The sequence below is a fragment of the Panicum hallii genome, chromosome 3, assembly GCF_002211085.1.
Source record: "Panicum hallii strain FIL2 chromosome 3, PHallii_v3.1, whole genome shotgun sequence".
NCBI lineage: Eukaryota > Viridiplantae > Streptophyta > Magnoliopsida > Poales > Poaceae > Panicum > Panicum hallii.
Window position 1 is genome coordinate 5,787,392 of NC_038044.1, and position 26,320 is coordinate 5,813,711.

A 26,320-nucleotide genomic window follows, 5' to 3' on the forward strand; every position below is an offset into this window, starting at 1 on the left:
CAAGGACCGTGCATGCTCGGTTGGCAGCCACTGGGATAGCCGACGGCGACCCATCATCCATCGGCCGAGGTGGCAGCTACCAAGCTTTGACTAAATCGACTGTCAGACCGGCCGCCGGACCGCCCCCAAGTTCAACAAGTATACATGATGGTGATGGCCATAGAGAGAATTGAATTGGGTAATTTTTTTTGTCTTTGTCTGAGGTTAAGCTGACAAGGAAAGTTCAGCTCTGCAAAAAGCATCATCAGCTTAAGACAGCGTAAAGAAGCTGCCTCTTTTTCTAATTTAATTGCGAATTTCGTGATGGACCAAACACGATAGCTAATTACCTATAAGAATCGAAATGAGGCCCCGCTTGGGAATTGCACGCCCAACTAGCTAGAAAATTTTCACTCTGCCTTTCCAAATTTATAAGGTGCATGCACGCAAGGGCGTTTCAAGAACACAACGCAACTTTTTACAGGTTTTCATTAGACGATAAAAAGAGGGCATTTCCAACTACGCATTGGTTTATAGTTATGAAAGTGTCCCAAATAGATATGAATTCGATGTAAGCGCTCATGATTTAATTTGTAGTCGGTACAGATCGATATTTCAGCTACCTTAGCCTTTTTTGCTCTCTCTCTCTCTCTCTCTCAAATCGAAGTCAAGAGATCGTGCAAATGAAAACAACTTGCACAACAAAAAGAAACAATACAAACTAAAACCTGGGCCAGAGGAGTGGATGTGCACTAATTAAAACAAAACAAGTGTTTGGTCCACATGGCATTCAGATATGTGCGGCAGGCTTGGTGGTTAAGCATATGCGCATGCGTCTCCTTTCATGTATGGAGCGGGCATCATGCGCGCAAAACCAAAAAAACAATAATAAAAAGGCAAGTCTTACACCCCCAATCACGGAACCGGCCGGCCATCAGGGTGAGGATTGTATGTGCCAAAGCACTCTTGACCTAGAGCGCCAAAACGCCCTTGTCTCTTGCAACATTCTCCGCGGAAAAAAAACATTTGATTTGGTGCCTTTGACCTAACAAGCTAGAAGATGATCTGTACATGTGAACTTCCAAATGCAAAGCTTGAGATGGAGATGGAGGACCAAGCAAGGAAGCAAAGCGATCATCACAGGCTCTGGTAGGAGGTGAGGCCCTGGGAGGAGGAGCTGAGAAGAATCCAAGGCGGACGAGGCGTGACGGAAATGCCCTCGCATGTCAACCGCCTGCCAGGCGCGCGTCGACGGCGAAAAGCTGTTAGCTAATCCAAGGGCATTCCGGTCAAATCGCTTCCCACAGCGGAGGCGGATCGACCTTTGCGTGCGTCGGCCGCGGAAACCAGCGGCGGCGATCCGCCGTGCACATGCGCTGCCGAACCGGATCGACTCGATCGGAGCCGGCCATCAGCCGTGGCACGTCGCCGCCGTCAAGGGAACTGGGGGACGGGCGCGAGTTGACCGGCTCCAGCCGCCGCCCGCCTCCCTGCCCCCTCGGCGACCGGCCGCCTTGATAACTCCGTGACGCCCTTCTTCCCCCTTTCTCCTGGTCAAAATACAGCCTTTAGCATGCGTGCTGCGTATCGCACTGCGTTTTTCTTTTCTCTGGCGCCAGCAAGCAAAACCTGCAGCGATACCTATGCTCCGTTCCAAGACACAACAGTTGTAGATGCAAGCGGGTCGGGTCGTGCAGCCGCGAACGCCAGGCCGCACAGCCTGCACTCTCGACGGCCAATGCTTTTAATCGCCCTAGCAGTAGCAGCGGTGCGTTTCTGAATTTCTGGTGGACGCGTGCGGTACACCCCGCTCCTGGTCAAAATGCAGGTATCAACTAGCAAGCGACGCGGGGCCACCCCGCCCGCATCCTGAATAGCAAAACACTTGGAGTAGCAGCCAGATACCACAGGAGCACTTGGTTGCGAAAAAAGTGTGGTCTCTATCGCACGTGCGAAATGATCCAAACAAGCCCGTCCCAACAGAAGCACGCAAAGGAAAAAGAAAGGACCTTTTCAATTGCGTGTGGATCGAAACCGGGGGGGAATTTCGCGACGCCGCGGCGGCGTCGGCGAGGACGACGACCGTCGACCGGAGGCGGCGGCATCGGCACGGGCATCGCATCATCCTCTCCCGTCCGCCCGCCCGCTCGGTTCGTTGCCGTTTCGTCTCGCCTCGACGCGGCGTCAGCTGCTCTGTCTGTCTGATGAAAGTCTGAACGCGCTTTCCCTCGTCCGCGTCGCCTTCCGGGCAGCGGAGCGGGGAGGCAGGCCACTTGCTGCTGCAGCCGCTCGCTTTTCATTTCCTTCCCCCACTCGCCCGCCGGCCGGTTAAAAACCTCCCCGAAATCAATTCAATCATCGAGCAAGCAAAGGGGAATCGGAATCGGTCGCCTCCCCTCCCTCCTCCCCTCCCACCACCAACCCTTCTTCCTCTTCCGGTTCCCCTCTCTTTCTCTCGAGTCTCTACTACCGCCGCCGCCGCCGCCGACTGTCCGACTACTCTCGTAGCTGCCCTGCCTCCTGCAAGCAGCTGCCTTTGTTTCGATCAGCTCCCTGCTCGCGCGGCCGGCCGGATCGCCGGCGGCAACTCCCCTTGCTGCGCCGGCGCTTTCCGACCAGATCTGAGACTCTCGCCCCCCACAAAGGCCCCGTCTTCCGCCCAAAGCCGCCGCCTTTCGCGATGGCCTCGTCCCCCACGGCGGCCTCCGGGGCGTCCTACTGGTGCTACCAGTGCGACCGCTTCGTGCGCGCCGCGCCGCAGCAGGAGGGCGGCGGCGGCGACTCCCCGTCCGCCGCCGTCGCCTGCCCGGCCTGCGGCGGCGGCTTCCTCGAGGAGATGGGCGCGCCCCCGCCCCGGGCCGCCTACCTCCGCCGCCCGCGCGCGCACCACCACCACCACGCCGCGGCAGTCGCCGACCTGCGCCTCCGCCGCGCCCGCCGCGGCGGGGGCGGCGGCGCCGGGGGCGCGGGCGCCGACACCCGAGCGGGGCCCTTCAACCCCGTCATCGTGCTTCGCCGCTCCCCCGCCGGCGGGGACGCCGACGATGCCGCAGCCGCCGCGAGCAGCTTCGAGCTCTTCTACGACGACGGCGCTGGCTCGGGGCTCCGCCCACTCCCCGAGAGCATGTCCGACTTCCTCATGGGCTCGGGGTTCGAGCGCCTCCTCGACCAGCTCGCGCAGATCGAGGCCGGCGGCCTCGCCCGCGCGCGCGACCACCCGCCGGCCTCAAAGGCCGCCGTGGAGTCCATGCCCGTCGTCGCCGTCGACGCCGCCCGCGTTGCCGCCGAGTCCTACTGCGCCGTCTGCAAGGAGCCCTTCGAGCTCGGCGCCGAGGCGCGCGAGATGCCCTGCAGCCACATCTACCACGCCGACTGCATCCTGCCTTGGCTCGCGCTCCGCAACTCCTGCCCGGTCTGCCGCCACGAGATGCCCACCGACGCGCCGCGCGCCGGGGCGCGGGCCGCCGGCGAGGGCGCCGAGGAGGAGGCCACCGTCGGCCTCACCATCTGGAGGCTCCCCGGCGGCGGCTTCGCGGTCGGAAGGTTCGCCGGCGGGAGGAGGCCCGAGGAGAGGGAGCTCCCCGTCGTGTACACGGAGATGGACGGCGGGTTCAACAACGGCGGCGCGCCCAGGAGGATCTCCTGGGGGTCAAGGCAGAGCCCGTCCACGGAGCGGGGCGCCATCAGGCGCATCCTACGCAACGTCTTCGCCTGCTTCGGGCGCGGCCACTCTTCTTCGCGGGCATCGTCCTCCCAATCCCACACGATGCCGGAGCTCAACGACGCGGCGTCCGACCGGAGCGCCGCCTTCAGCCATGGGTCCAGGAGCCGGAGCACGAGCTGGCGGCTCGAGGACGGCCACGCCGATGCCATGGTGCAGAGATGAGAATTGCTGCACAAAGCTTGTTGCTTGCCTGCTTGTTTCATTCATGTATTTACTTAATGCTTAGTACTTAGAAGAAGACGAAGAAGAAACACGAAGGATTTGTAGAACAGAGGAATCGACTTATTGGTGGTGTACATAGGAGAGCAGCATCTCATCTCTCTAGAGACGATGGATGGATTGATGCTTGCAGGTGGGGTGGGGAATTATTGTTCACCGTGAAAAATGGTGATCCTGAAATGAGCATCCGGTTGGTGCATTAGGAGGTGATGAAATTGTTCTTTCATTATTGGTAGCAAATGGCTAGCATGATTGATGGTTCTTTCGATTGGGTTCAATGTGGAACCATTTTTTGCGTTTGTGAGAACACAATGAATGATTGTTTCATGTTTTGCTTCATCGCTGGCTGTTGCACGGTTCAATAGAAATCTTTTCTCTTTTTTTTCTGGAATAAATGTTCAATAGAAATCTTGCAGCCCAAAATATTTTTCTTTGTCCAGGCTCCTGCTTCTTGTCCGTTTTGCAGTCTTGCAGATGGATACCCCTGATGACTTTGACATGCTTCTGGATGGGTTCTGTGTTGTTTATCGCTATGATTAGTGATCAATCAGGTTCTTGCGATGCATGTTATTTTTGTCACAAGTCAACACCTCTCTATTCAGTCCATGTGTCCAAAAAGAACAAGATCATGATCCGTTTTCCTTGCGGCCTATGAATAGACTACCCGACGGAAATGTTGAGTTTTGGAGACATGGCGTGTCATATTCAGGAATTGGGATATTTTTACTTCTTTTGTATACTACATGACCTGTCTATTTGAAGCAAGATATTTCAATAAGTAAACACCGATGGTGTTGGTTGGATCACTATCCCAGTGTCCTGATGCAAAGAACAGAAAGCGGCAGCTCGATGAATTTACAGTGTGACCTGGCTCTTTTACGCAGCTGAAAAGGACCTGCGCTGCATATCTATGCATGGTACGTGCCTACAGGTAAAAAGAGCCCCTAGATTCTCCTCATGGTTGACTGCCTCTTGCAGTAAGTTTTCCGTATCCTTCCCTCATGGTCATGGAGAGCAATGCATAGTCCTTTCTCCTCTGTTTGAAAGTGCTTCTCTGCAAGCTTTGCTGCTGTTGTTGTTTTACCCCTCCTAGTCTCCTACTACCCATCTAGTTGCAGACTTGCCGTACTCTACTGAGTACTCCTGTCTGATCTGAATTGGATTTGGTCAATTGGGCACCACCATGGCCATCCCTATTCCAGTCATTCACCAACCAAGTCATGCTCCCTTCACTTCACTTGGGGTTGCATCGCAACGCATATTCGCATGGTCCATGCTATAGGGTAGTAGTACGATGGATCATCCAACTTCTGAACCTGAAGCTGTTTGTTGGGTTGTGAATTCTTATACACACGTAGTAGGTCCAGCGATGATTGGGCCGTGCGGCGGATGCTGCCACCGGTGCCTGTTCTGGTAGCTGAGCTGCAACGACGGCAACCGCAATGCGCGAGCAGGGAAGAAGCCCGTCCTGGTGGCGCGGGCAAGCAGCGGTACGGCCGCCATTTTTCCTGCTCGGCTTGTCTGCGTAGACGAATCGACAGGTATTAGCACAAAATCTTTGGCGCCATCATTGTGTCTAGTGGCATCCGACGGTTTAACCGCCTCGGTTGTTGTTGTTGGTCTAATCCTCCCAGTTTTGTTGGTCTGAATTCTGAAACGACAAACGGGATACAGTTGCACGTAGAGTTGGTGCTGGTCTCTTTTCTCTGTTTTCTTTCTTTGTTTTTTTTTTGAAGCAAGAGGTAGCTAGCTGGTTCTTTACATCAGAGCCAGAGTGGATGAACTTGATACGGACAGGCTTGTTTGCAGCAAAACCGGGTCACCTGCAGTTCGAGTCTCGGCACTGTAGCCTGGCCATGTTTGCCTATGGGCTCACTCGACTCGATCACGGGGCAAGTTGCTTGTGGTCTTGTGGATGTGCCGCAGAAGCAAAATCACATGCGGTGTCTGGTTTTCTTTCCCCATTGCTTCAAGAAACTGTTCAGGGAGGAGGTTTTCCATGCTGCTCTTAATGCCTGACGACTATATCCATTTCCTTCTTCCTGTGGCGTACGTAGCAGCGATCGATATCGCTGCCAACCTGCTTCTCAATTCAGTTTATCATCGGCGCTGTGTGCTATCTTGGGTCCGGTGAGGAACCCATTCAATTCAGAATTCAGTCGAGCCTAGAGATGGTGGTCCTCCTCCTTCACGAGTGCCTCATGGCCTCTTTGCAGCAGCCAGCAACCAATCAAGAAGATATTCAGGCTTTGGCTTTGGCACATACTGGTATATTATATTTTCTGCATTATTGGAGCGAGTCTCCGATTATAGCAAAAGTGATATGCAAATAATTTATTATTATGCTTGAGAGGGAGAAAAAGAAAAAGAAAAAGAAGACAGGACAAAACAATGGATGCATGCCTGTCCTGAGTCCTGGTGGTTGGCCGGCATCTGCGGACAACCTGCTGAGGAGAGAGCATGGTATGTTGTTGATGGCTGCTAGTCCCATGCCTGGCTGCTGGCTGGTTCATGCAATTGCAAGCTAGGTTGTTTTTGTTTTTGTCCTTAAAAATGCAAGCTAGGAGGAAATGCTGCCGTCCACGTATATGTGTATATATGTATATATGGCAATGCGTATGCGCGCACTCATGCATGACTGCGGCCGCACGGCACTCAAGCTGAGCTGACTGCGACTGCGAGGAGCATATTTTGATCTTACAGGCAAGAGCAGTTTCATGCTAAGTATCTTAAAGTATTAAGTACCTTCGCCCCTGGTATGTTCCCTAATGCGATCTAGCATTACTGCAGTCCATGTATATATGTATGATATGCCTCCGGAAATCAGGCTATCTGTTGCTCCATGACACTTCTACTCCCATGATTCATGGAATGTGCAGCTATACAGTTGCATAGAAAACAAAATAGAAAAAAGAAGTTGCTGCACACACTTTTTTTTGCATGGGCCGAAAGGAAGTTTGTTGGGCTTCTCATTGTTCACATGCCCACACAAACACAGCTTAGGCCCAACCTATTAGCTCGGCAACTTCTGAAACTTTAGTCTCTCAGTTCCATGATGAAACTGGAGCTCGTGCTGACGAGGACTGGCTGACTCAGAGGCTGGCCCACGTTATCTACTACGATGGGGAGGTTGTACTCTTCACGGTCACTGCAGTATGGGACCTGGCAGCGACGTACTCCGTCTACGTGTGGTTCGTGCCCGCCCCTCCCTCGCTTATCCGCGATCGAGTTTGTGAGGTCGCGGTTCATCCTCTCGTCGCCACCACCTCCAACCTTAACCCCTCTCCTCGTCGCCAGCTATAGCCAGCTTCCTCGCTCGCAGAATCCTCCGATCCATTCTTCGCTCATCTCTCTTCAGTGATCAGTAGGCAGCAGCAGCAGCAGCTACCGACCCATCCGATCCACCAATGGCTGCCGTCGTGAACGCGCCAGCGGCTGGTTGTTGCACGGTGGCGGCCCGCTCCTCCGCCGGGCAGCAGCAGCAGCTGCCGTCACGGCCCGCGTCCGCCGCGGCGCTGCTGCCGTCGATGAGGGCGAGGAGGTCAAGGGCGGCCGGGCGGCTGGTGGCGGTGGCCGCGGTGGGCGACGTGGCGGCGGAGGGCAACACGTACCTCATCGCCGGCGCGGTCGCCGTCGCGCTCGTGGGCACGGCCTTCCCCATCCTCTTCTCGCGCAAGGACACGTAAGCAATCATACTTATGGTCTATCGATTGATCGTCTCTCTCTCTCTCTCTCTCTCTCTCTCTTATAGGTAGCTAGCGAGCTTTGATAATAATCCATGGCCAAACGAACGGTCGATCCTTGTGCCCGCAGGTGCCCGGAATGCGACGGCGCCGGCTTCATCCGCAAGGCGGGCTCGACGCTGCGGGCGAACGCGGCGAGGAAGGACCAGGCCCAGATCGTCTGCCCAAACTGCAACGGCCTCGGCAAGCTCGGCCAGATCGACAAGTAACTCTACCTCATGCTAGAAATTCACCAACTACTATATATATTACCTTGAATTCTGTTCCATCCATGCATGCTGGCTCCATCAACCCCTACGAGTCAACAATAGAGAATGCACATGAATAATGTTCCAATTTGCTGTCAAATAAACTGGTGTGTGCTGTATACGTGCTCGTTTGATCATCAGCGCGGGTGGAAAGGGTATACTGTACACTCTGGATCTTTTCTGACAGGTTTTGAAATCTGAATATGTGTGTTGGATGAATGTGAATGTCATTTTAGTTTGCAATTTCTTTTTGTTAGAAAACATTGATCGCAGCTCGATTACGCACTCGGCAAAGAGAAGCACTCGGCAAAATGTAAATCAGAAAAAATCCAAAAAAAGGAAAAAAAATTTATTGGGGGAGGCATGCACACAAACAACTCCCTCTACCACTGCACCATTGGACCAAGTGTGTCAACATTAAATTTTTATTCTCCACATATTATAATTAACCGAGTGTAAATTGTTTATTTGAGATAGTAAATAAATTCAAATGAAAAGGTTGTTAACTATAAAGTGGCATAACTTTTCGGGATCTACAACTTTTATTTTGGTAGTTTTTTCATCCGAGACCGTTTACAAAATTTGAATTTCAAATTTGAAAACTTCAAACGTATTTTAATATGACACAATAATTTCAAATCAAAAAGTTGTCAACTACAAACTTTTATAACTTTTTGAGATATACAACTTTAATTTTGATGGTTTTTCCATTCAAGGTCATTTGCAAAATTTGAATTTTAAATTTTCTATATTCAGATGTAGTTTTTGTTGACAAGATGACTTTAAATTAAAATGTTGCCAACTGTAAAATTTTATAACTTCTCAAGATTTACAAAGTTTATTTTAGTTATTCTATCATTTCTTCATCTGACATGATAATTCTAATATTGTTTACAAATCTTATATATCTCCCTTATAGTTTCATAAACTACGAGAGAGATATATATGTTTTATGAACAAATTTATATTTATTTTGTCAAATGAAGAAATATCCAAAACAAGAATTGTGCAGCTTGATGAGTTACACAACTTTGTAGTTGAAAATATTTTTATTTGAATTAATTTACTACTTCAAAATATGATTTGAAAATCATCTTTACCTAGTGTTCTAAAAAAACACTCGGCAAAGACGTCTTTGCCGAGCGCAAAAAAAAAACTCGGCAAAACACTTGACACTCGGCAAAGATAGTGGATAATAAATATGATTATGATAGTACTAAACGCTCGTTCCTCTCGTGCTTGTCGTGGCCTAGCTAGTGTCAGCATCTCCAACGTTATCCAATAAATATCTCGGGATATCCCAATACTACTTTTATAGTTTATTGGGAGAGATACTTTTACAATTTTTCAATAATCCCAATACAACTAATATAATGGGGAGTCAAAATTCTCTCTTTATTGGAGGGGAGTTAGGGTAAAATATTGAAACAACCCAACAATTATTGGAAAAAAGAATTTATTTTGGAAACTGTAGGAGTATATCTTCTTCATAATATTATTGGTTTATTGGGGAGTGAAAGACCGCCGAAGATGCTCTAAGATTACGGTCGCCCAAAAAAAAATACGTGGGGGCTACCAATGATACTGGCAAGTAGGGGCCAGCTCCTTCCCATTTTTTTTTGTCGCATCGAGCCCACGCATTTCATTCGTTTTGTCATGCGGGATCAACGATGCATCAACGCTACACTGCATGCACAATTCGATTTTTATCTCTACCATATTTAAAAGATTTTACAAAAATGTTTTTTTAGAGGACCAACGGCGGGCAATAGCCGGCCTGAACATGTATTATGAGATGCAGGTTTGTAGCATACAATGATTCGTGAAGCTAGAGAAAAAGAGAGAGATTGCTACTCATCCTATTACATGGTCAAACTTGTCGTCGCACCTTTGTTAAAAAAAAATTTTAATGGACACGAGGCAAAAGTGATTTGTGCATTACCATTTCCGACTTGCTAAAATGGAATTTAAGTTCAATGTTTGCAAAATTATATCTTTTTTCGGATTCCCTTTTAGTCGGTATATATGCAAGTTATTAACACTCTCCAGACATCCTAACATTTTCATGATAGATTAAGAAGATAAAAAGTAACACATATACTCTCACTTAATATCTTGTTTGGTTGTCATTTGCTGATTTTATAGCCGGCTGGGAATAATTAGTTTTCAAAATATCCTAAGATACTTTATATTTAGGTACAAATTTTGAACCCTTCAAATACTTATATTATGAGTAATGAGTTTGCATAACTGTCTCTTTCTTCCATTCCCCGACCCTTAGTCGTCGGTATATACATCATGAAGCTAACAAAAAATCCATTGCAAACTTGGTCAAAGGTAGAAAAGCTTCATTAAGGGTAAAACTAAAACGTCTCAAATTTTTGAAACGGTGGGAGTACTAAGTTCTTAAGAGCTGGAGCTGATCATGCACGCTGTCCGGCATGCATAAGCTGGAATTATTTTAAGAAAACTTCAGCCACTAAACATTCAGTTATGTCGTCCTAGTGAAAATTGATCGCTTTTATTTTTTCTCTGTCGATCATCAAGATCTAATGATCTGACTGGTGCCATTTATAGAAAATGATCCCAAGTCCCAATCCTAGATCGATCGTCTCACCCTCCCGTTGTGCCCGCGTCGCCTCTCTTCGTGTGAACGAATGTGATACACTGATACCTAGCCTGCATGGCACCTTGTAGTGTACGCACAACTGTGAGTGCATGCCTTCAGCAGATCCATCACACACTTGACAGAGCAGTGACAGCTGCATGCGGTTACTTGCTTTGTGCTTATCTTACCAAGCAACCTTGTGACAGTAGTGTCACTGCCGATGTCAGTTGCTGCCCGTTGTTCATGCTGGACGTACGCTAGCCAAGCAAAGCCAGCTGCTTTCCATCCATCCACAGTTCGATGATGCATGCAGCATGCATCCAAATAAAAAAGCATGAAACCAAGGAGAAAGGCGCTGCAGGTTCCGTTTCTTTCATGCGGATCCGAGGCCAGTTCTTGTCACGGAATTCTGAATTCTGATAACTATGCTGTTGCATGCATAATCAGCAGTTCAGCACCACACCATTGATCGAGAATGGAACAAGAAAATATTCAGATCAATCGAAGACGCGATCGAACTCCAGTCTCATCCCAAACTTGGTAAAAAAGAACAAGAGAGGAGGGGATCGGATCGAACACTCTCTGGGCAGATCAAAGCAGATGCCATGGTCCGGCCGGGCGGCCGGAGCATACATGGTCGACCATATAAATGATGATGATTCGGCGGCTGCATGCATATGCATGCATGCAGAACGACGGCTAGCTGGCGGTGGATGTGGACAGATTTGCCGGACGGAGCTGGTAGGTAGGTGCTACTACCGCTAGCTAGCTAGTAGTCGGCGTCGTCGGCGTCGTCGTGCCAGCAGACGAGCATGGAGACGCAGCGGCGCACGATGTAGAAGCGCGCCCGCTGCTCCTTGATCTTCCGGGACAGCCGCGCGCCCGCCCCGCGCCTCCTCCTATGCTGCTCCCCCTCGCCGCCGCCCCGCGCTTGCTGCCTCACGCCGCCTCCGCCGTCCACGGCGTCGGCGGCCGCCGCCACGGCCGCTGTGGTGGAGTAGCTCCTGCTGAGCATCGCGGCGGCGGCGGCACTGCCCTCGGTGTCCAGGTCCGCCGACGAGGACAACCACCTCCTCCGGCCGCCGGGCAGCGTCCGGTTGCTGCTGCGGCTGCTCCTCGCCAGCTGCGGCTTGTTGCTCACCGCCTTCCTCCCCCTCTCCTCGCATGCTTCCATCTGCAGACGGAGATCGAATTCAGCGTCGCGGGTGACGAACGAGACGAGACCATCGACCGACCGACGATCGAGCAGATAGCAGGGACCCACCTGGCAGTGGCACGGGACACGGCGCGTTACTAGCTCACCTGAGACCGAGATGGGTGTGGCCTTTTTATAGAAGAGTACAAAAAAAAAAAACTTGCATTGCGTGACAGGTGCTGGTGCGAGTGTATGGCTCGCCGCTGGCTCGGGCGTATCTGCACTGGACTAGTAACTGAACTGAACAGCCGGGCCAGACAAGGGCGCAAGCCAACAACGCCGGCGCCCTTTCTGTTCAGGAACGAGGCCGGGATATATAGATCATTAGATTCGACAAAACAAATTCGAACGCATATATCGTCGTCACCGATCGCGTGCGCTCGAGACGACGAGCCACCCTGTCTAAGGAAATGAAAAGAGGGAATGGTCCCTCCAACCAATCACAAGAGAAAGGATCCATACGATCAGTGGCGGATCTAAAATTTTAGCTTAGGGTATGCCAGATCAATAGGCACACTCTGGAGCGTGAGAACAAGTGATGTGATTAAACCATAAAAAATCTATGTTGAAGATGACCGAGCAGAGTATTTGGATTATTTGAATTTTAATCAGGCGACTAATATTTTCTCCAAAATGAGAGATCTGACGAACATGATAACCACAGAAACATACGAGATGATGAGTACCCGTACCATATTGATCAGCGAAGATCAGAAGTTGATGGTACAAATACAATCCAATCCGACATGCTCAGCCCATCACGGGCATTGATGCCTGGCATAGGAAGGACATAGACCAACGATGTCTCCTCTCCTCACATTCCTATTATTTTATTTGCTAGTCAAGGTAGCCTGCGGGGCTCCCTAGTCCCGGCGGTTGCCGGAGGATGGGGTGGAATTTGTTGAACTGTGGAAAGTGGAAAGGATTAAGGAAGTGAATCGCCTCCTCGGGAGGCTCGGGCAAGCAGCACAAGAAATATCATCAGGGTGCACGCGGGCGTTTATCGGCAACGGGAATAATAAACATGAGCTGATTTTTTTAGATAAAGAAATATTTTAATATTTCGGCCTCTACATTATAGTATGAAATATTAACCATTATTATAAAAAAACCATGTATGCAAGAAAAATGATAAATTTAGTAAACAATTTATTGTAAACAAAGTCTATTACTAAACCGACAACCATTTTTTTGCGAGGATCTCCATAGCCATAGACTCCAAAGTTGGACAAGCCTCTGATATAGTATTTCTATCATTCTCCTTCCGAAGCATAGTCCAAAATTTTATCCAGTGTGTCGCCCTGAAAAGAATCTACAAATAAGGTTATGGGTTCACTTTATCAAAGACAATGATATTTCTACTTAGTCACATGACCCAACAAACAGCACTTACATCTGTAAGGATTAAATTCTTTTCCTTCCATCTAATCCCTTGTAACCAAGTCCCAAACATATATATGAGTGATATTGTTAGGTTTTTTAAACTAAAGGTGGTATGAGTTATTCTCCAAATTAATCTAACCATATGACACTGGAAAAAAGAGATGCTGTATAGTTTCATTATTACTATAATAGCAACATTTCTCATTCTTGTGCCAATTTTGTCTACTAGATTATCTTTTGTTAGAATAACCCCTCGGTGAAGGAACCATAGAAAGACTTTCCACACTTTTAATGGAAGCAAAACTTTTCCACAAAGGTTTGTTAATTGGAATAACTCCCCCATTTAGGATCTCTCTATACATTGATTGAACATGAGCTGACTCTGTTGAGCCAGATTTACAAGGTATGCCGTGGCCCAACTGGCATATACTCTGTAGCTCCGCCCTTGGATACGATACGCGTGTATAATGTATTCATCTATCTTGTTTATCTTGATCTCTCTGTCTCGATCTTCACGGCAGCTTGACTAACTTCGGCCCTATTTGGATCACCTAGGACTAATGTTTAATCCGGACTAAACTTTAGGATGCTAAATATTAGATAACTAAATTTTAGCTCATGCCTATTTGGATCTATAGACTAAATTTTAGATGAAAAATTATTTAAAACACATAAATAGGTGAAACTAAACTTTAATCTAAATTAGATATGTTCTGTGGACTTTAGTTAGGATTAAACTAAATTTTACTTCAAAATCAAAGTTTAGTCCACCTGCTTGAATTTTAGACCTAAAATTTAGTCCATGTATCGAACAAGACCTTCGTCGACCAAACAAGACCTTCATCGACGAAGCTAGGCTAGCTGATTCCAGTAGTCACGAAATAAAAGCCACAATGCATAGTGGAGAGTCGATGCGTGTGGACCTAGCCGTTGAGGTTTCTTTTTCTAGATTCCTTCAGGGGTATTTAACTCAACCACATTGTTTTTTAGAAAAGAAAATGAATATTGCTGGCATAATACTAGCTTTATTTACAGATTTTTCAGCATGAACATAAAACGGCAACTTCACGGAGGACCGAAAGGAAGCACATCCAAGTTGCTGCTGATGATCCTCATGCTTACTTATCACCACTCTCTAACGCTGCACGAATGATATAGGTAAACCCTCCGTTTCAAAGTGTTGGTCGTTTTGAAATTTTTATATTCACTATATTTGTTATGTATCTAGATATAATACATATCAAGATGTATAACAAAAACTATAAATTTAGAAAAGTCAAAATAACTTATATTTTGGAACAGAGGGAGTAGGAATCTGGTACGAGGAGAAGCAATATAATTAATCTTGTTTCGAAAAAAAGAACCCAACTCATTCCTTTATCAGATTTCAACAAAAACGAAACACCTCTACTCGATCTGCTTCTTCCTTACTTCCTAAATGCAGCTTGAAAAAGTTGGAGATTTGTGAGAGGATCTGCCTATATAAAGCCTTTCTAACAACCCACCAAGTTGCCTAAAAGAAAGTAGAGCACACCAAGTGAAAAGGGCAATAGGGCTAACAAAAGCGATATCATATCAATAGTTTTAGCTGCACGGCAGGGTTCGCACTATTTACGGTTATTTTCTCCATCCTGAAATATAAAATATTGAAAGGTTCAAAATTTATACCCAAATATAAGGTATCGTAGGGTGTTTTGAAAAGTAATTATTCCTAATCAGCAAAATGATACCAAAACAACGCATTAAGTAGGGGTACATATGTCATTTCCTTATTTTCTTTTCTTAGTTTGTCATGAAAATACTAGAATATCCTATATTTCAGGATGGGGGAAGTACTTCTCTATTCAAAATTTGGATGACAGTAGCATTGCATTTTATTGATGGCAATAGCATTGCATTCTATGGAAAGTGCAGTTTAGGAAAATTTAACTCTAGAAGACACATCTACTACAAAAAAAACACACTCCCTCATCCTGACGAAGCGGGCCCAATTTCAGAACGGTACAAAGCTCGCTCAAGAAGCGGACTCTCCCACGCGGGGCCCACTAACGCCTGCGGACCAAGAAGCCTACACGGTCATCATCCACCCGTCACGAGCGGGACGAAAGCGATAAGGAGACACAGTAAGCTGACCGCCTGCTAGCTGCCCACTCTCGCCGGAGAACCATGGCAACGGCGGCGCCGGCGTGTGTGCGGGTAGCTTCTCCGTTCATGGGCGCACCTCTTCGACCCCCTTGCCACGTTATCTCTGCGATCCTGGGGCCCAGGAGGGCCGGGCTGGCAGTCTCGGCGGCGGCCGCGGCCGGCGGTGGGTCACCGTCCACCGTGCTCGTCACCGGCGCCGGCGGCCGAACAGGTAGCTGTTCCTTCAATTCCCCCACTCATATGGAGTTCCTTAACACCCTTGTATTGCAATGTACTAAATAGAATCAGACACTGCACATTGCCTTTTGGATTTGTAATGTGGCTCGCGCCTCCGAAGCGGTTTCTTGGAATCCAATCCATTCTTGTGTCTATGTACTCGTACCCTGATTCATCTCCCCGATTGCGTCCCCTCAAATTCCTTCGCTGATAATTCAGGCCAAATTGTGTACAAGAAGCTGAAGGAGAGGGCGGGCCAGTTTGTGGGACGGGGGCTGGTCAGGACCGAAGAGAGCAAAGGCAAAATCGGAGGTGGTGACGACGTGTTCATCGGCGACATAAGCGATCCTGAGAGCATTGCTTCTGCGATTGAGGGCATTGACGCGCTCATCATCCTCACCAGCGCGGTGCCCAAGATGAAGCCGGGGTTTGATCCTAGCAAAGGAGGGCGCCCCGAGTTTTACTTCGAAGAAGGGAGTTATCCTGAGCAGGTGACTGAAATCATCTGTATCTCCTCACAAAATGGAAATCATTTATATCTTGCTCGCATTAGCCTTGCCAACTTGTGAATCTTTTTGAAGTTAACGAGTTGCATTGTTTGTCACTGTTTGAAGGTGGATTGGATTGGCCAAAAAAATCAAATAGATGCTGGTAAATGTTTCCCCTCATTTCGCATACACGTTATTTAAAGTTTCATTTAGTATGCAACCTCTCTTTTTATGCTAATCGTTTGGCTACTGATTTCAAAATGACCGTGTTGGCGAACATAATTGTTCTTTGTGTCTCTCAACTCCTCTTTTTTTTTTCTCATATTCATGCAGCCAAGAGCATTGGTGTAAAGCACATAGTTTTGGTTGGATCCATGGGCGGAACAGACATTAATCACCCATTAAACAAGTTAGGAAATGGGAATATACTGGTACATATCATATCCATGGCTTTTCTTCTTTTATGTTCTGCTCTACGTTTGTGTGTCCATGTGTATGTATCTTGTGCATGGGAATATCATCTGCATTATTGCATTGTTTGAGAACTTCCAACTAATTTTCTACTGAACTTGTAGGTGTGGAAGCGCAAGGCAGAACAGTACTTGGCAGACTCTGGTCTGCCATATACAATTATAAGGTTGTGTACCATACAGAGAGTTGTTAAGGCTATATTTGTGAATGTCTGTGTTAGTATAAACCTGTCCTTTTTCCTTGCAGGGCTGGAGGTTTACAAGACAAAGATGGTGGCTTGCGAGAGTTGATTGTTGGGAAGGATGATGAGATCCTGAAAACAGAAACAAAAACTATTACCAGGGCAGATGTTGCAGAAGTTTGCATACAGGTAGCTTCGTACAACAAAAGACACATTACCGGTAGATCAATGGTTTTCTCCAATACCAAATGTGAAGCTGCAGTTACTAGTTACTACCTATATAATGCATTGCATGTGTTGATATCACTCCCCATGAAGCTCTTATGGTAAGTGCTAACTCTATTGTCTGATCAATCTGTGGCTTTCCCATGCCAGGCCTTGCTATTTGAAGAGGCAAAGTTTAAGGCCTTTGATCTGGCATCAAAACCTGAAGGTGAAGGGACACCAACTACAGACTTTAGGGCCCTTTTTGCACAAGTTAATAGTCGCTTCTAAGAAGATAAGATTGTTCTGGCCAAGAAATGAGGACAACTTTTTATAGCGCGATATAAAACTTGTATTGGGTAATGTTAGTTTTCTGTTTACTGTCCCTAAAATATAACCACTGTTCCATGTAGTGTTCTTTTCTTTCTTTAGCCATGTTTGGTTTTGTTTCCTGCCATAGACAGAGGATTCTGCATATAATTTTAATGAGCTTTCTGTTAGCTAGTCACTTTATGGTTATATGGATGCATGAATTTATCATTTAGGGGTCTTGTGCTCTAGAGGATAAATTTCGATGAAGTTATTTGGTTACTTGGCCTAGTTTTGAGTTAATTCATTTGCCAGTTTGTAAAAGTTATAAGCCAACTTATTAGGCTCCTAAAAATATTTGCATAGTATACTTTGCCCCTTAGATTTTAGGAGCATCACCTTTTCTAAGTTTTTTAGTGTGGCCCTATTTGTAGTATGTGTTTCTTATGGGTGGGTTGGAGGTTTATTTCTTGGGAGGGGGCGCCAGGGTTATGGGGTTTCTGCAAAACTTAAGTCAGCTAGCCTGTACTTCAAAATACAGCATCCTTTTCTTTGAAAGCTTTGAAGAAATAAGCTTTTATTTGTTTCTCTGACCTAGGCTAATTTAGCAGATGAATTGTGCTATATGCTATGCAAGGCAAGGCCATTCTGTATAGTAAATCAAAGAATAGATAAAAATAATATTATTTGTCATTTCACCATTTAAGGCGTTGTTGTTTATCAACATTTTCTACTGCAAAATTTGCCTAACTTTCATGTTTTCAACCACGATAGGTAAAGTATAGCAGTTTCACAACCTACGAAGTGCTGTTACAAATACTGCATTATAAAAAAAATGATCTGCTAATTTCATATCAAACACAAGCGAAGCAACTACACATTGCTCAGTCATGCAAAATGTTCAAAAGAGAAATCAGTGCTTGTACTTGCTATATCAGTTCTTTCAAATATACCCATCACCTCCTTCCTAAATCTCATTTAACACCTTGTGTAGTGTGGTGCTTACAATAGTTCAAATGAGAGTCTACAGGATAAGCAAAAGCCAAAGAATCCAAGACCGTACAGTGTCTTCAACTCTTCATCCAATATTGTCTCTATTATTCACCAATATAAGTAATAATTTGCGGCACTCAAAGCATCCTGCTGAAGATTGTCTAAAGTTCCTGACAAAGTCATTACAATTGTAGCTGACTTGTACATAAAGATCAACTTTGATCTTACTGATTAGTATATGATTCTTTTGGTTTCCATGAGGACACTGCATGCATTATCCTCCCTTTCCATCCCTGTAGCAGCCAACCACTATCTACGTTGATGACAAAGTTGTCATGATAGTTCTTCTTTTTTTCATCTATTGATCTCTTCAGGATTGCTTGATTAACAGGAAGTTGCTTGAACCCAGCCTTGAGACTTCTCGCTTGCCACTGTTTGTAACTCTCTGGCCTCTCAACCCTTTCTGCACCTTCACATGCTACAACATTAAGAACATCCGTCCCAAGGAGATCCCTCTCTATTAATATCCTCGCTTCATCATTCTGAGCTACAATAGTGTTGTACATGTCAAACAGTGAAGAGTAATGGAACAACACCTCTCTGAATCGTGGAAGAAAGAAGGGGGAGCTGTAGAATCCATTCATGATGCCAAGAACGAAAACCTCTGGATTAATCTTTTTCATGATACGCAGTACTCTATCCCTTGCACTATCTATGTCTTCTGTCTCATCGCCAAGATATTTTGTTTGGTACATAGAGTTGACTATGAGCACCTCATCCTTATCAATGTTGAGATCCTCGGTGCAGATATTTTCCCATCTCGAGGCTATACCTTGATACTGAAAAGGTACATGGAACATTTCTGCATACTCAGCCAACCGTTTTCCTGTTGCATCAATCATTGCACAGGGGCGAAAACCTGGCTGGGGTACACCTATGCCTGTGATACGAAGCTTTGGGGGGCCACCTTCTCGCTTTGCGAAGCGCTTCATTAGTGATGGCCACTGAAAGCCAAGTGAGATGCCAAAATCAATGATATGCACCTTTGGTCGTCTGTGCAATACATCAGCAATTGTTTGGTTGGAGAAGTAGTATGCTACCCTGGCAAAAGGGCATGCTGCAACGAAAAGACGGTAGGCCTTTAACATGTCTGTGGCCCTTGTTCGTTTCTCCATCAGTTTCTGATACATTCTGAACCCTGTCCCGGTCAGCCGTGCCTCAAGACCATTCGCAAAGTAAAGCGCCAGCCTCTGAGAACTATCTCCATACGGTGAAGCGTGTTGCCTTATCTTCTTCAGTAGCTCACCAGCAAATGGAAGGTTGTTAAAAGCTATTGCTTGTGCACACTGGATGAGAAAAGCCCTGAGGTCAATCCCCTCTTCTTTCTTCTTACCTCGTGACTTCACTTGCCCTTGGCCATATCCTGTTCTTTGAACATTCTGTTGACTGTTTCTTGCTTCTTTCACCTTCATTTCTCTAAGGTAGGCAGCAGCACTATGAAGCTCCCAATCACAGAGCAGAACCCTATCAAACGTCTCATCCCGAATTGTTTCACTAGACGAGATGGCCAAATGCTTACTGTTCCTCGCTTCCAACAACTCCAAGTCTGCATGAGGATGATTCCGTATTTTGTTTACATGCTTGATTTTTTGTCCAATTGCTGCCCCAATCATTTGATTGTAATCAGAAAGGCCATTACTATCCAGATCAAACACCAACCTCTCAATACTGGGAACAAGCTTATTTGCTTCCTCAGCACCTCTGTGAAACTGTGAAGACAAACGATCACGTTCGGAAGCCCAATCATTGGCAACAAGTTGCATACCCTGTGGCCCAAGAATATCACTGGCAAAGCTACCACTGCCTGCCCGTTCGGTATAACTGTTGCTACTATCTTGGGGACAATCTATATGACTCTCTGTACGGATCATTGTGTTCTTAGGTGATGATGGATATGCCTGTCCAAGAATGTCATAAAAGTGCTTCTCCGTGGCCTGAAGTGCATCATGTCGTTGGTATATGCTGGCCTTCTCATCAGTGTCCTCCATTAATAGTCGGTTTATGTAGTCAAGAGTCATATTTGAGTTTATCTCACAGTAATCAGGACTTTCCATTGCACCAGATGTCCACTAGATCTAGCTTTTCTTTAAAGTTTATGATCGACAAAAGAAACACCTGCCTTTCACAAGTGTTTCTTGCCCATGTGAAGAAGGATTTGCCTTCCAAAACCTAATTGCCAAAAATGTACTTTTGAGGTGAACAACTAAGGTGTCCTGTGTAGTAGCTGTGTGGAAAAAGCATAAAAGGTGGTCAGCATGCTGCTAGTTCTTCTGTTAACATAACAGTGAAAGTCCTGCTCATTCATTAGCTAGCTTGAAACTTTGTTACCATAGTTTGGATCTTCTTGGACTCAAATTTGGGTCCCTATTTCTTTTATTCACAATGCCACCTAATTCCTCCTAAGTTGGTCGAATTTTTTTATATTTGTGCCCCATAGAAATTTGATTAAAAAATATAAATTCCTCTGGAGCAACAATCCCAGAAGTAAACCCAAAGTTCACGGGCAGACAACTAACCAGCAAAAAAAAAACTTCATCTTTTGCATGAAATGTAGAATAATTCTTCTAAAAATTGTAGTGACCTGGATCCACTTAATGTTGAGGATAATATGTATTGCTTACTTGGCTTGTAAAGTCATAACTTTGGCAAATATAAGCTGGGAACTCTGGAAGAGCACCTTCTGCTGAGAAGAATGTCGATGTATCCTTTTGCTGAGAAGAATGTTGATGTATACATAATTAGGATATGAAATTTTTGGTTCCATGGGAACATAAATTTCAAACAGAAGATATCCAACGCAATTATAAAGAACACTCCTGCTTAGTCAATTGCTGTGAATAGCACAAAATTACCTGAGGAAGCATCTGGTTAGCTTTCTTCAATGTCTCTTAGCCCAAGGAGATGGTGGAGGAAGGTCAAAACCCATGAATGCTTTACAGGCATATAGAGTATTCGTTGTCATCCGGTCCTTATGAAAGGCGCTGAGGTTTCTTCTTGTGCTGAGGATGAGCTTTCTTGTTGATGCAATTGAGAAAATTGTGTAGTGCTGCTCTTGGACTTTGCTTCTTGTCATTTTTCTCTCAACATGTTTCATTTCTTGTAAGCATCTTCTTGGCTTTCTGATTTATTACAAATATGATTGTGACATGAAGCTAACAGACAGTTTTCCAAATGTCTTCTCGATACACGTTCTATCACAAACTAGCAACATTGTTATTGAGCCAGACTGGGCTATTTGTTTTTTAAATCTTGCCCAGATGCCTAAGAATATGACGATATAGAAATATGTCATACCAAGTTTTTCTTGTTATCTTGAAATGATAAATTATAAATTAAATCATGATGAACATTGTATAATTGTGTATCACATCTGTGTGATCAAATTGAACTACCATTCCAGCTATCGATTCTTTTTTTTATGTGAAATTCAGCGATTGCTTGCTTGCGTCTTTTGTCTCTTGTGTCCTTCCCTGGTATTTACATTTTTTTCTCTTACTTCTATATCCACATGTTCATTTTTGCACATTATATATCTATGCAATTCAGCTATGGCCTTGAGTTGTTAGGATTTTGTTGGCTTGTACAGTGAGAAAATCTCCTGCAAAAATCACGAATAATTAAATCTAGTGGACCATGATCTATTTTCCTTCTGCTTTTCAGTTACGTGGAAAAGCCAAGTTACAAAGGTTAGCATCCAGAGATGCATAAGACATAAAGGAATATGATGAAAATCACTGCATTTCTAATACTTTACGTCCATAGGGACATTGTTTTGGTTAATACTAACTCCATCTTCTAACCAGAGGTGATATTTGCTCTGAACTTTCATGCCATAATATTGAGAGGTAGCCAATGCAATAACTACCTTTTCAGAAATTTCTGCTTTCAGAAATGTCATGTCTGCCAATTTCACATCAGGTAGGACCTAACAGTAACTGAGAGTCTATTCACTGAAATATTGGCAGAATAACTCAGACAAGCTTTCTGGAACAGTTTGTTAAGAACATCAGAATGGCAAAAAAGAAAAAGAAGTATTTGGAGCTACACTTTTCAGATTTGCTTGTATCATAGGCACAAGTTTTAAAAAGATGGGAGTGTCAACAGTAGTATCCCCGTGTCATCCCCTTTTGAGATAACGTCCAATGTTCACCCGACAAAAGAAGCAACTTCCAGATTCAATATTTGCAAGCCTTAAGCACCTTCAAGCATGCATACAAAGAACTGTCTGAATCCTATTAATCAGCATATGATTTATTAGGCTTCCATTTGGATATCTCATAAACTACACTCCCTTTTCATCCTCGTAGCAGCCAACTGCTGTCTTCATCAGCAAAAAATCTTCATGAGCTGCTCAAAGCCTTGACCTTGAGGCATTTAACTTGCCACTACTTAAACCCCTTTCTTCACATTTCATATTAAAATCAAGATGACTGGGTTGACAGGAAGCTGCTCAAAGCCTTGACCTTGAGGCATTTAACTTGCCACTACTTAAACAAAAAGAGCATCATATATCATCGTTTCAATATCAACTCATCCAACAGAAGAAGCAATTTGAGGTACTTTGAGCCTTTCTGCTGAAGGTTGTGTAGCTAGCTCGGAGGTCAGAGCTTTGAAATTTCCTTAAGTTCCTTGCAGAATTATAGTGTAATTGACTTGCAAACAAAGATCCACTTCGATCCTACTGGTTACTATATGATTCTTTAGGTTTCCATCAAGACAGTGCATGCATTATCCTTCCTTTCCATCCCTGCAACAACCAGCCACTATCTTCATCGACAACAAAGTCTTCATGATAAAGCTCCTTCTTTCTCTCTATTATTGAACCCTTCAGAATGGTTTGATTAACAGGAAGTTGCTTGAACCCAGCCTTGAGGATTCTCGCTTGCCACTGTTTGTAACTCTCTGGCTTCTCGATCCTCTCTGCACCTTCACACGCTACAACATTGAACACATCTGCTCCAAGGAGATCCCTCTCTATCAGTATCCTTGCTTCATGACTCCGTGCAACAGTTGAATTTATCATGTCAAACAGTGAAGAGTAACAAAACAAAACCTCTCTGAATCTTGGTAGAAAGAATGGGGAATTGTACAGCCCATTCACGACACCAATTATGAGAACCTCTGGGTTCATCCTCTTCTGTCTCATCACTTAGATTTTTCATTTGGTGCAAGCAGTTGATTATGAGCAGCTCATCCTTGCCAATGTTGAGGTCCTTGATGCAGATGTTTTCCCATCGTGAGGCAACACCTTGATACTGAAAGGGTACACTGAACATTTCTGCATACTCAGCCAACCGTTCCTGTCTCCTCAATCTTTTTACAGAGGCGAAAACCTGGCTCGGGTACATCTATACCTGTGATACGGAGGTTTGGGGGGCCACCTTCTCGATTTGCAAAGCGCTGGATTAGTGATGGCCACTGAAAGCCGAATGTGATGCCAAAATCAATGATATGCACCGTTGGTTGCCCCACCAATACATCAACAATGGTTTGATTGGAGTAGTAGTATGCTACATTAGCGAAAGGGCATGCTGCAATGAAAAGGCGGTAGGCCTTGAGCATATCTGTGGTGTTTTTTCGTTTTGCCATCAGCTTCTGATACATTTGACTTCCAGTCCCAGCTGCGCGTGCCTCAAGAGCATCTACAAAATAATTTGCTAGCCTCTGAGAACCATCTCCATATGGTGAAGAGTGATTCCTTATCTTCGTCAGTAGCTCTCTGTCAAACGGTTGGGTGTTAGATGCTATCGCTTGTGCACATTGGATGAGAAGAGCTCTGAGATCAATCATCTACTCTTGTTGCTTCTTAGCTCGTGACTTCAATTGCCCTTGGCCATATTTTTTGCTTTGAGCAATCTGTGAACTATCACGTGCTTCTTTTTCCTTCATTTCTCTAAGGTGGGCAGCATCATAATAGAGTTGCCCAGTGCAGAGCAGAACACTGTCAAAAGTTTCATCCCGGATTGTTTCACTACATGAAATTGCCAAATGCTTACTGTTCCTCGCGTCCAATAACTCCAAATTCATATGTGGATGACTCCTTATTTTGTTTACATGCTTGCCCTTTTGTGTAACTATTGCATCTGTCATTTGTTTGGAGACAGCGAGCTCACTGCTATCCAGATCAACTGCCAACTTCTCAATAATGGCAACAAACTTATTTGCTTGTTCATCACCTTTTGTAAATTGCAAAGACAAGTGGTCAGTTTGAGAAGTGCCATCATTCGCTGTCAGGTGTATACCCCATGGCCCTAGAAAATCATTGATGAAGCTACCACTGCATGCCCCTTCACGATAATTGTTGCTACTATCATCGGGACAATCTACTCGACTATCGCTATTCATCACTGTCTCCTTTGCTGAAGATGGATATGTCTGTCCAAGAATGTTATAGAAGGGCTTCTCTGTGGCCTGAAGCGCATCAGGTTCTTGGTATATGCTGGCTGTCTCATCAATATCCTCCTCCATTAATATTTTGTTTATATATTCGAGAGTCATATTTGAATTGATCTCGCAATACTCAGGGTTGTCCATTGGGCTAGAGCTTTACTATGGTTTAAAAAAGATGCAACCAATGTTTTGTAAGTGTTTCTTGACCAAGCAAACGAAAATTTGCCTTCCAATGCTTAATATACCAAAAATTGTACCTTCTGAAGCTCACAACCAACATATCCTGTGTATAATCTGCAATGGAGAATGGATAAAATAAATGTGTAACCATGCTGTTAGTTCTTCTGTCAACAGAACTGAACTGAACTGAAAGCCCTGTTCTATCGCCCTTATTCTCCTACCCTTTGGACCCATACCTAGGCAGCGCTGTAATATGCTCACTTATTATTCCAAAATAATTTGTGTTCCTTATGAATTGCTATAAAAGGATAAATTTGTTTGAGCAACAATCGCAGAACTAATCCCAAAGTTCGGAGCCAGCTAGGTGTACATAATTTTTGCAAGATCACTGACCAGCAAAAATAAGGCTATCTTTTGTATGAAATGTGAAAAAGTATTTTCAATGTTATAGGCTTGTAGCTATCTTGATCGTTGTAGTATATAGGATAATCTGTAATACTTCTACGCATGTAAAGTTATACCTTTGGCAAACATACTTGGAACTCTGGAAGGGCACATTAGTTAAGGAAAATGTAGACATATGAACAATTTAGGAGTTGTTTAAGCTGCACAGAAACATAAAGTTCAAACAATCTATAACCAAAAGTGTATTTACAGTAAATGCTGCTGCTTAGTCGGTTGCTGTGAACAAGCAAAATTACATGAGGAAGCAAAATTATAGCTTTCTTCAATGTCCCGGAGGAGATGGTGGAGGAAGGCCAAAAACCACAAACATGTTTTGCAGTCATGGACAGTACTGGCTGTCTTATGGTCCTTAAGAAAGGGGTTTGGGTTTCTCATTGTGCATAGGGTGAGCTGTTCTTGTCGATGCGTTTGTCAAACTGTGTGTTGCTGCTCTTGGATGTTGCTTCTTGTTGTCCTTTTCTCAACATCTTTCAGTTTTATAGAAGGGCTGTACTTGTATACCTTCTTCTTGGTTTATTTCTGATTTATTTGAAGGCGTGATTGTGACATGAAGGTACGAAAAGTTGTCTTCTGCATAATTGAGAAAGAAAATGGTTTTCTGGTAACGCTTTCTGTCAAAACCTAGGCAGCACACACAAAAAAAAACATTTATGGGAATGCAGATGAAGTGACCAATAATACAGAAATTATCATCTACACTATAATTTACTACTACCTCTGTTTGAAATTTGTAGGCGTATTGGGAGTATAAAAGGTCAAACTTCATAAATTTGACCAACAATTATTCAAATTATACATATGCTTAGTGTATAAAAGGAAGATGAATAAGATTCATATTTTAAAGATCTTTCAGTATGACATTGATTTTGTACAAATGATTGATATATTGTAAGAGAAATCGACAGTTAAAATGTACTGCCAAATACTTTTTAAAAATACTAATATAACTACCAAAAATAAAACAGAGGGAGTAGTAGTAGACAGGTGAAGGTGGAACAATTATAGATCAAGGCGTCATGGGAACTATATAACTCCAGCTATTGATTGATTGCGCATCATTCCTTCCTTGGTATTTAGATAACTGTTTATTTCTAGTAGTATTTCGATGTTCTTTCTACA

General features: G+C 44.9%; 5 protein-coding genes and 1 pseudogene across 6 annotated transcripts; 3 read left to right on the forward strand and 3 right to left on the reverse strand.

The window, feature by feature from the left end:
- The first annotated feature begins 2,161 nt into the window (after window positions 1–2,161).
- On the forward strand, window positions 2,162–4,308 carry LOC112887471 (E3 ubiquitin-protein ligase RDUF2-like). The gene has a single exon (XM_025953647.1). It carries the CDS (start codon window positions 2,660–2,662, stop codon window positions 3,863–3,865), a length of 1,206 nt encoding a protein of 401 aa, XP_025809432.1. The 5' UTR covers window positions 2,162–2,659; the 3' UTR covers window positions 3,866–4,308.
- A 2,836-nt stretch (window positions 4,309–7,144) lies between these two features.
- On the forward strand, window positions 7,145–8,132 carry LOC112886272. Its single transcript, XM_025952114.1, has 2 exons — window positions 7,145–7,604; window positions 7,736–8,132. The coding sequence occupies exons 1-2, from the start codon at window positions 7,330–7,332 to the stop codon at window positions 7,872–7,874; spliced, it is 414 nt and encodes a 137-aa protein (XP_025807899.1). The 5' UTR covers window positions 7,145–7,329; the 3' UTR covers window positions 7,875–8,132.
- A 6,990-nt stretch (window positions 8,133–15,122) lies between these two features.
- LOC112884112 (uncharacterized protein At5g02240-like) lies at window positions 15,123–18,238 on the forward strand. 2 transcript variants are annotated; one of them, XR_003227037.1, is made up of 8 exons: window positions 15,123–15,455; window positions 15,680–15,951; window positions 16,075–16,111; window positions 16,282–16,379; window positions 16,524–16,585; window positions 16,666–16,789; window positions 16,976–17,163; window positions 18,108–18,238. XR_003227037.1 is itself a non-coding variant. In XM_025949441.1 (7 exons), the coding sequence occupies exons 1-7, from the start codon at window positions 15,266–15,268 to the stop codon at window positions 17,093–17,095; spliced, it is 903 nt and encodes a 300-aa protein (XP_025805226.1). In that variant the 5' UTR covers window positions 15,123–15,265; the 3' UTR covers window positions 17,096–17,323. The 2 variants fall into 2 exon arrangements, 1 of the variants encoding a protein (XP_025805226.1); XM_025949441.1 differs by lacking the exon at window positions 18,108–18,238 and having other exon boundaries at window positions 16,976–17,323.
- A 70-nt stretch (window positions 18,239–18,308) lies between these two features.
- Window positions 18,309–19,467, reverse strand: LOC112884113 (scarecrow-like protein 9). The gene has a single exon (XM_025949443.1). It carries the CDS (start codon window positions 19,294–19,296, stop codon window positions 18,331–18,333), a length of 966 nt encoding a protein of 321 aa, XP_025805228.1. The 5' UTR covers window positions 19,297–19,467; the 3' UTR covers window positions 18,309–18,330.
- Window positions 19,314–20,220, reverse strand: LOC112885070 (scarecrow-like protein 9). The gene is made up of 2 exons (XM_025950752.1): window positions 19,391–20,220; window positions 19,314–19,323 (listed from the first exon to the last, which is right to left on the reverse strand). Exons 1-2 carry the CDS (start codon window positions 20,218–20,220, stop codon window positions 19,314–19,316), a joined length of 840 nt encoding a protein of 279 aa, XP_025806537.1.
- Window positions 20,221–22,844: 2,624 nt separating this feature from the next.
- LOC112885071 lies at window positions 22,845–24,700 on the reverse strand (annotated as a pseudogene).
- Between the last annotated feature and the right edge of the window lie 1,620 nt (window positions 24,701–26,320).

Bases quoted from the DNA above. Each gene is read 5' to 3' on its own strand.
- LOC112887471 (XM_025953647.1), top strand. From the start codon at position 2,660: ATGGCCTCGTCCCCCACGGCGGCCTCCGGGGCGTCCTACTGGTGCTAC.
- LOC112886272 (XM_025952114.1), top strand. From the start codon at position 7,330: ATGGCTGCCGTCGTGAACGCGCCAGCGGCTGGTTGTTGCACGGTGGCG. The intron at 7,605-7,735 runs GTAAGCAATCAT...TTGTGCCCGCAG, and splicing joins CTCTTCTCGCGCAAGGACAC to GTGCCCGGAATGCGACGGCG.
- LOC112884112 (XM_025949441.1), top strand. From the start codon at position 15,266: ATGGCAACGGCGGCGCCGGCGTGTGTGCGGGTAGCTTCTCCGTTCATG. The intron at 15,456-15,679 runs GTAGCTGTTCCT...CTGATAATTCAG, and splicing joins CGGCGCCGGCGGCCGAACAG to GCCAAATTGTGTACAAGAAG. The intron at 16,380-16,523 runs GTACATATCATA...CTGAACTTGTAG, and splicing joins TAGGAAATGGGAATATACTG to GTGTGGAAGCGCAAGGCAGA.
- LOC112884113 (XM_025949443.1), bottom strand. From the start codon at position 19,296: ATGTATCAGAAACTGATGGAGAAACGAACAAGGGCCACAGACATGTTA.
- LOC112885070 (XM_025950752.1), bottom strand. From the start codon at position 20,220: ATGGAAAGTCCTGATTACTGTGAGATAAACTCAAATATGACTCTTGAC.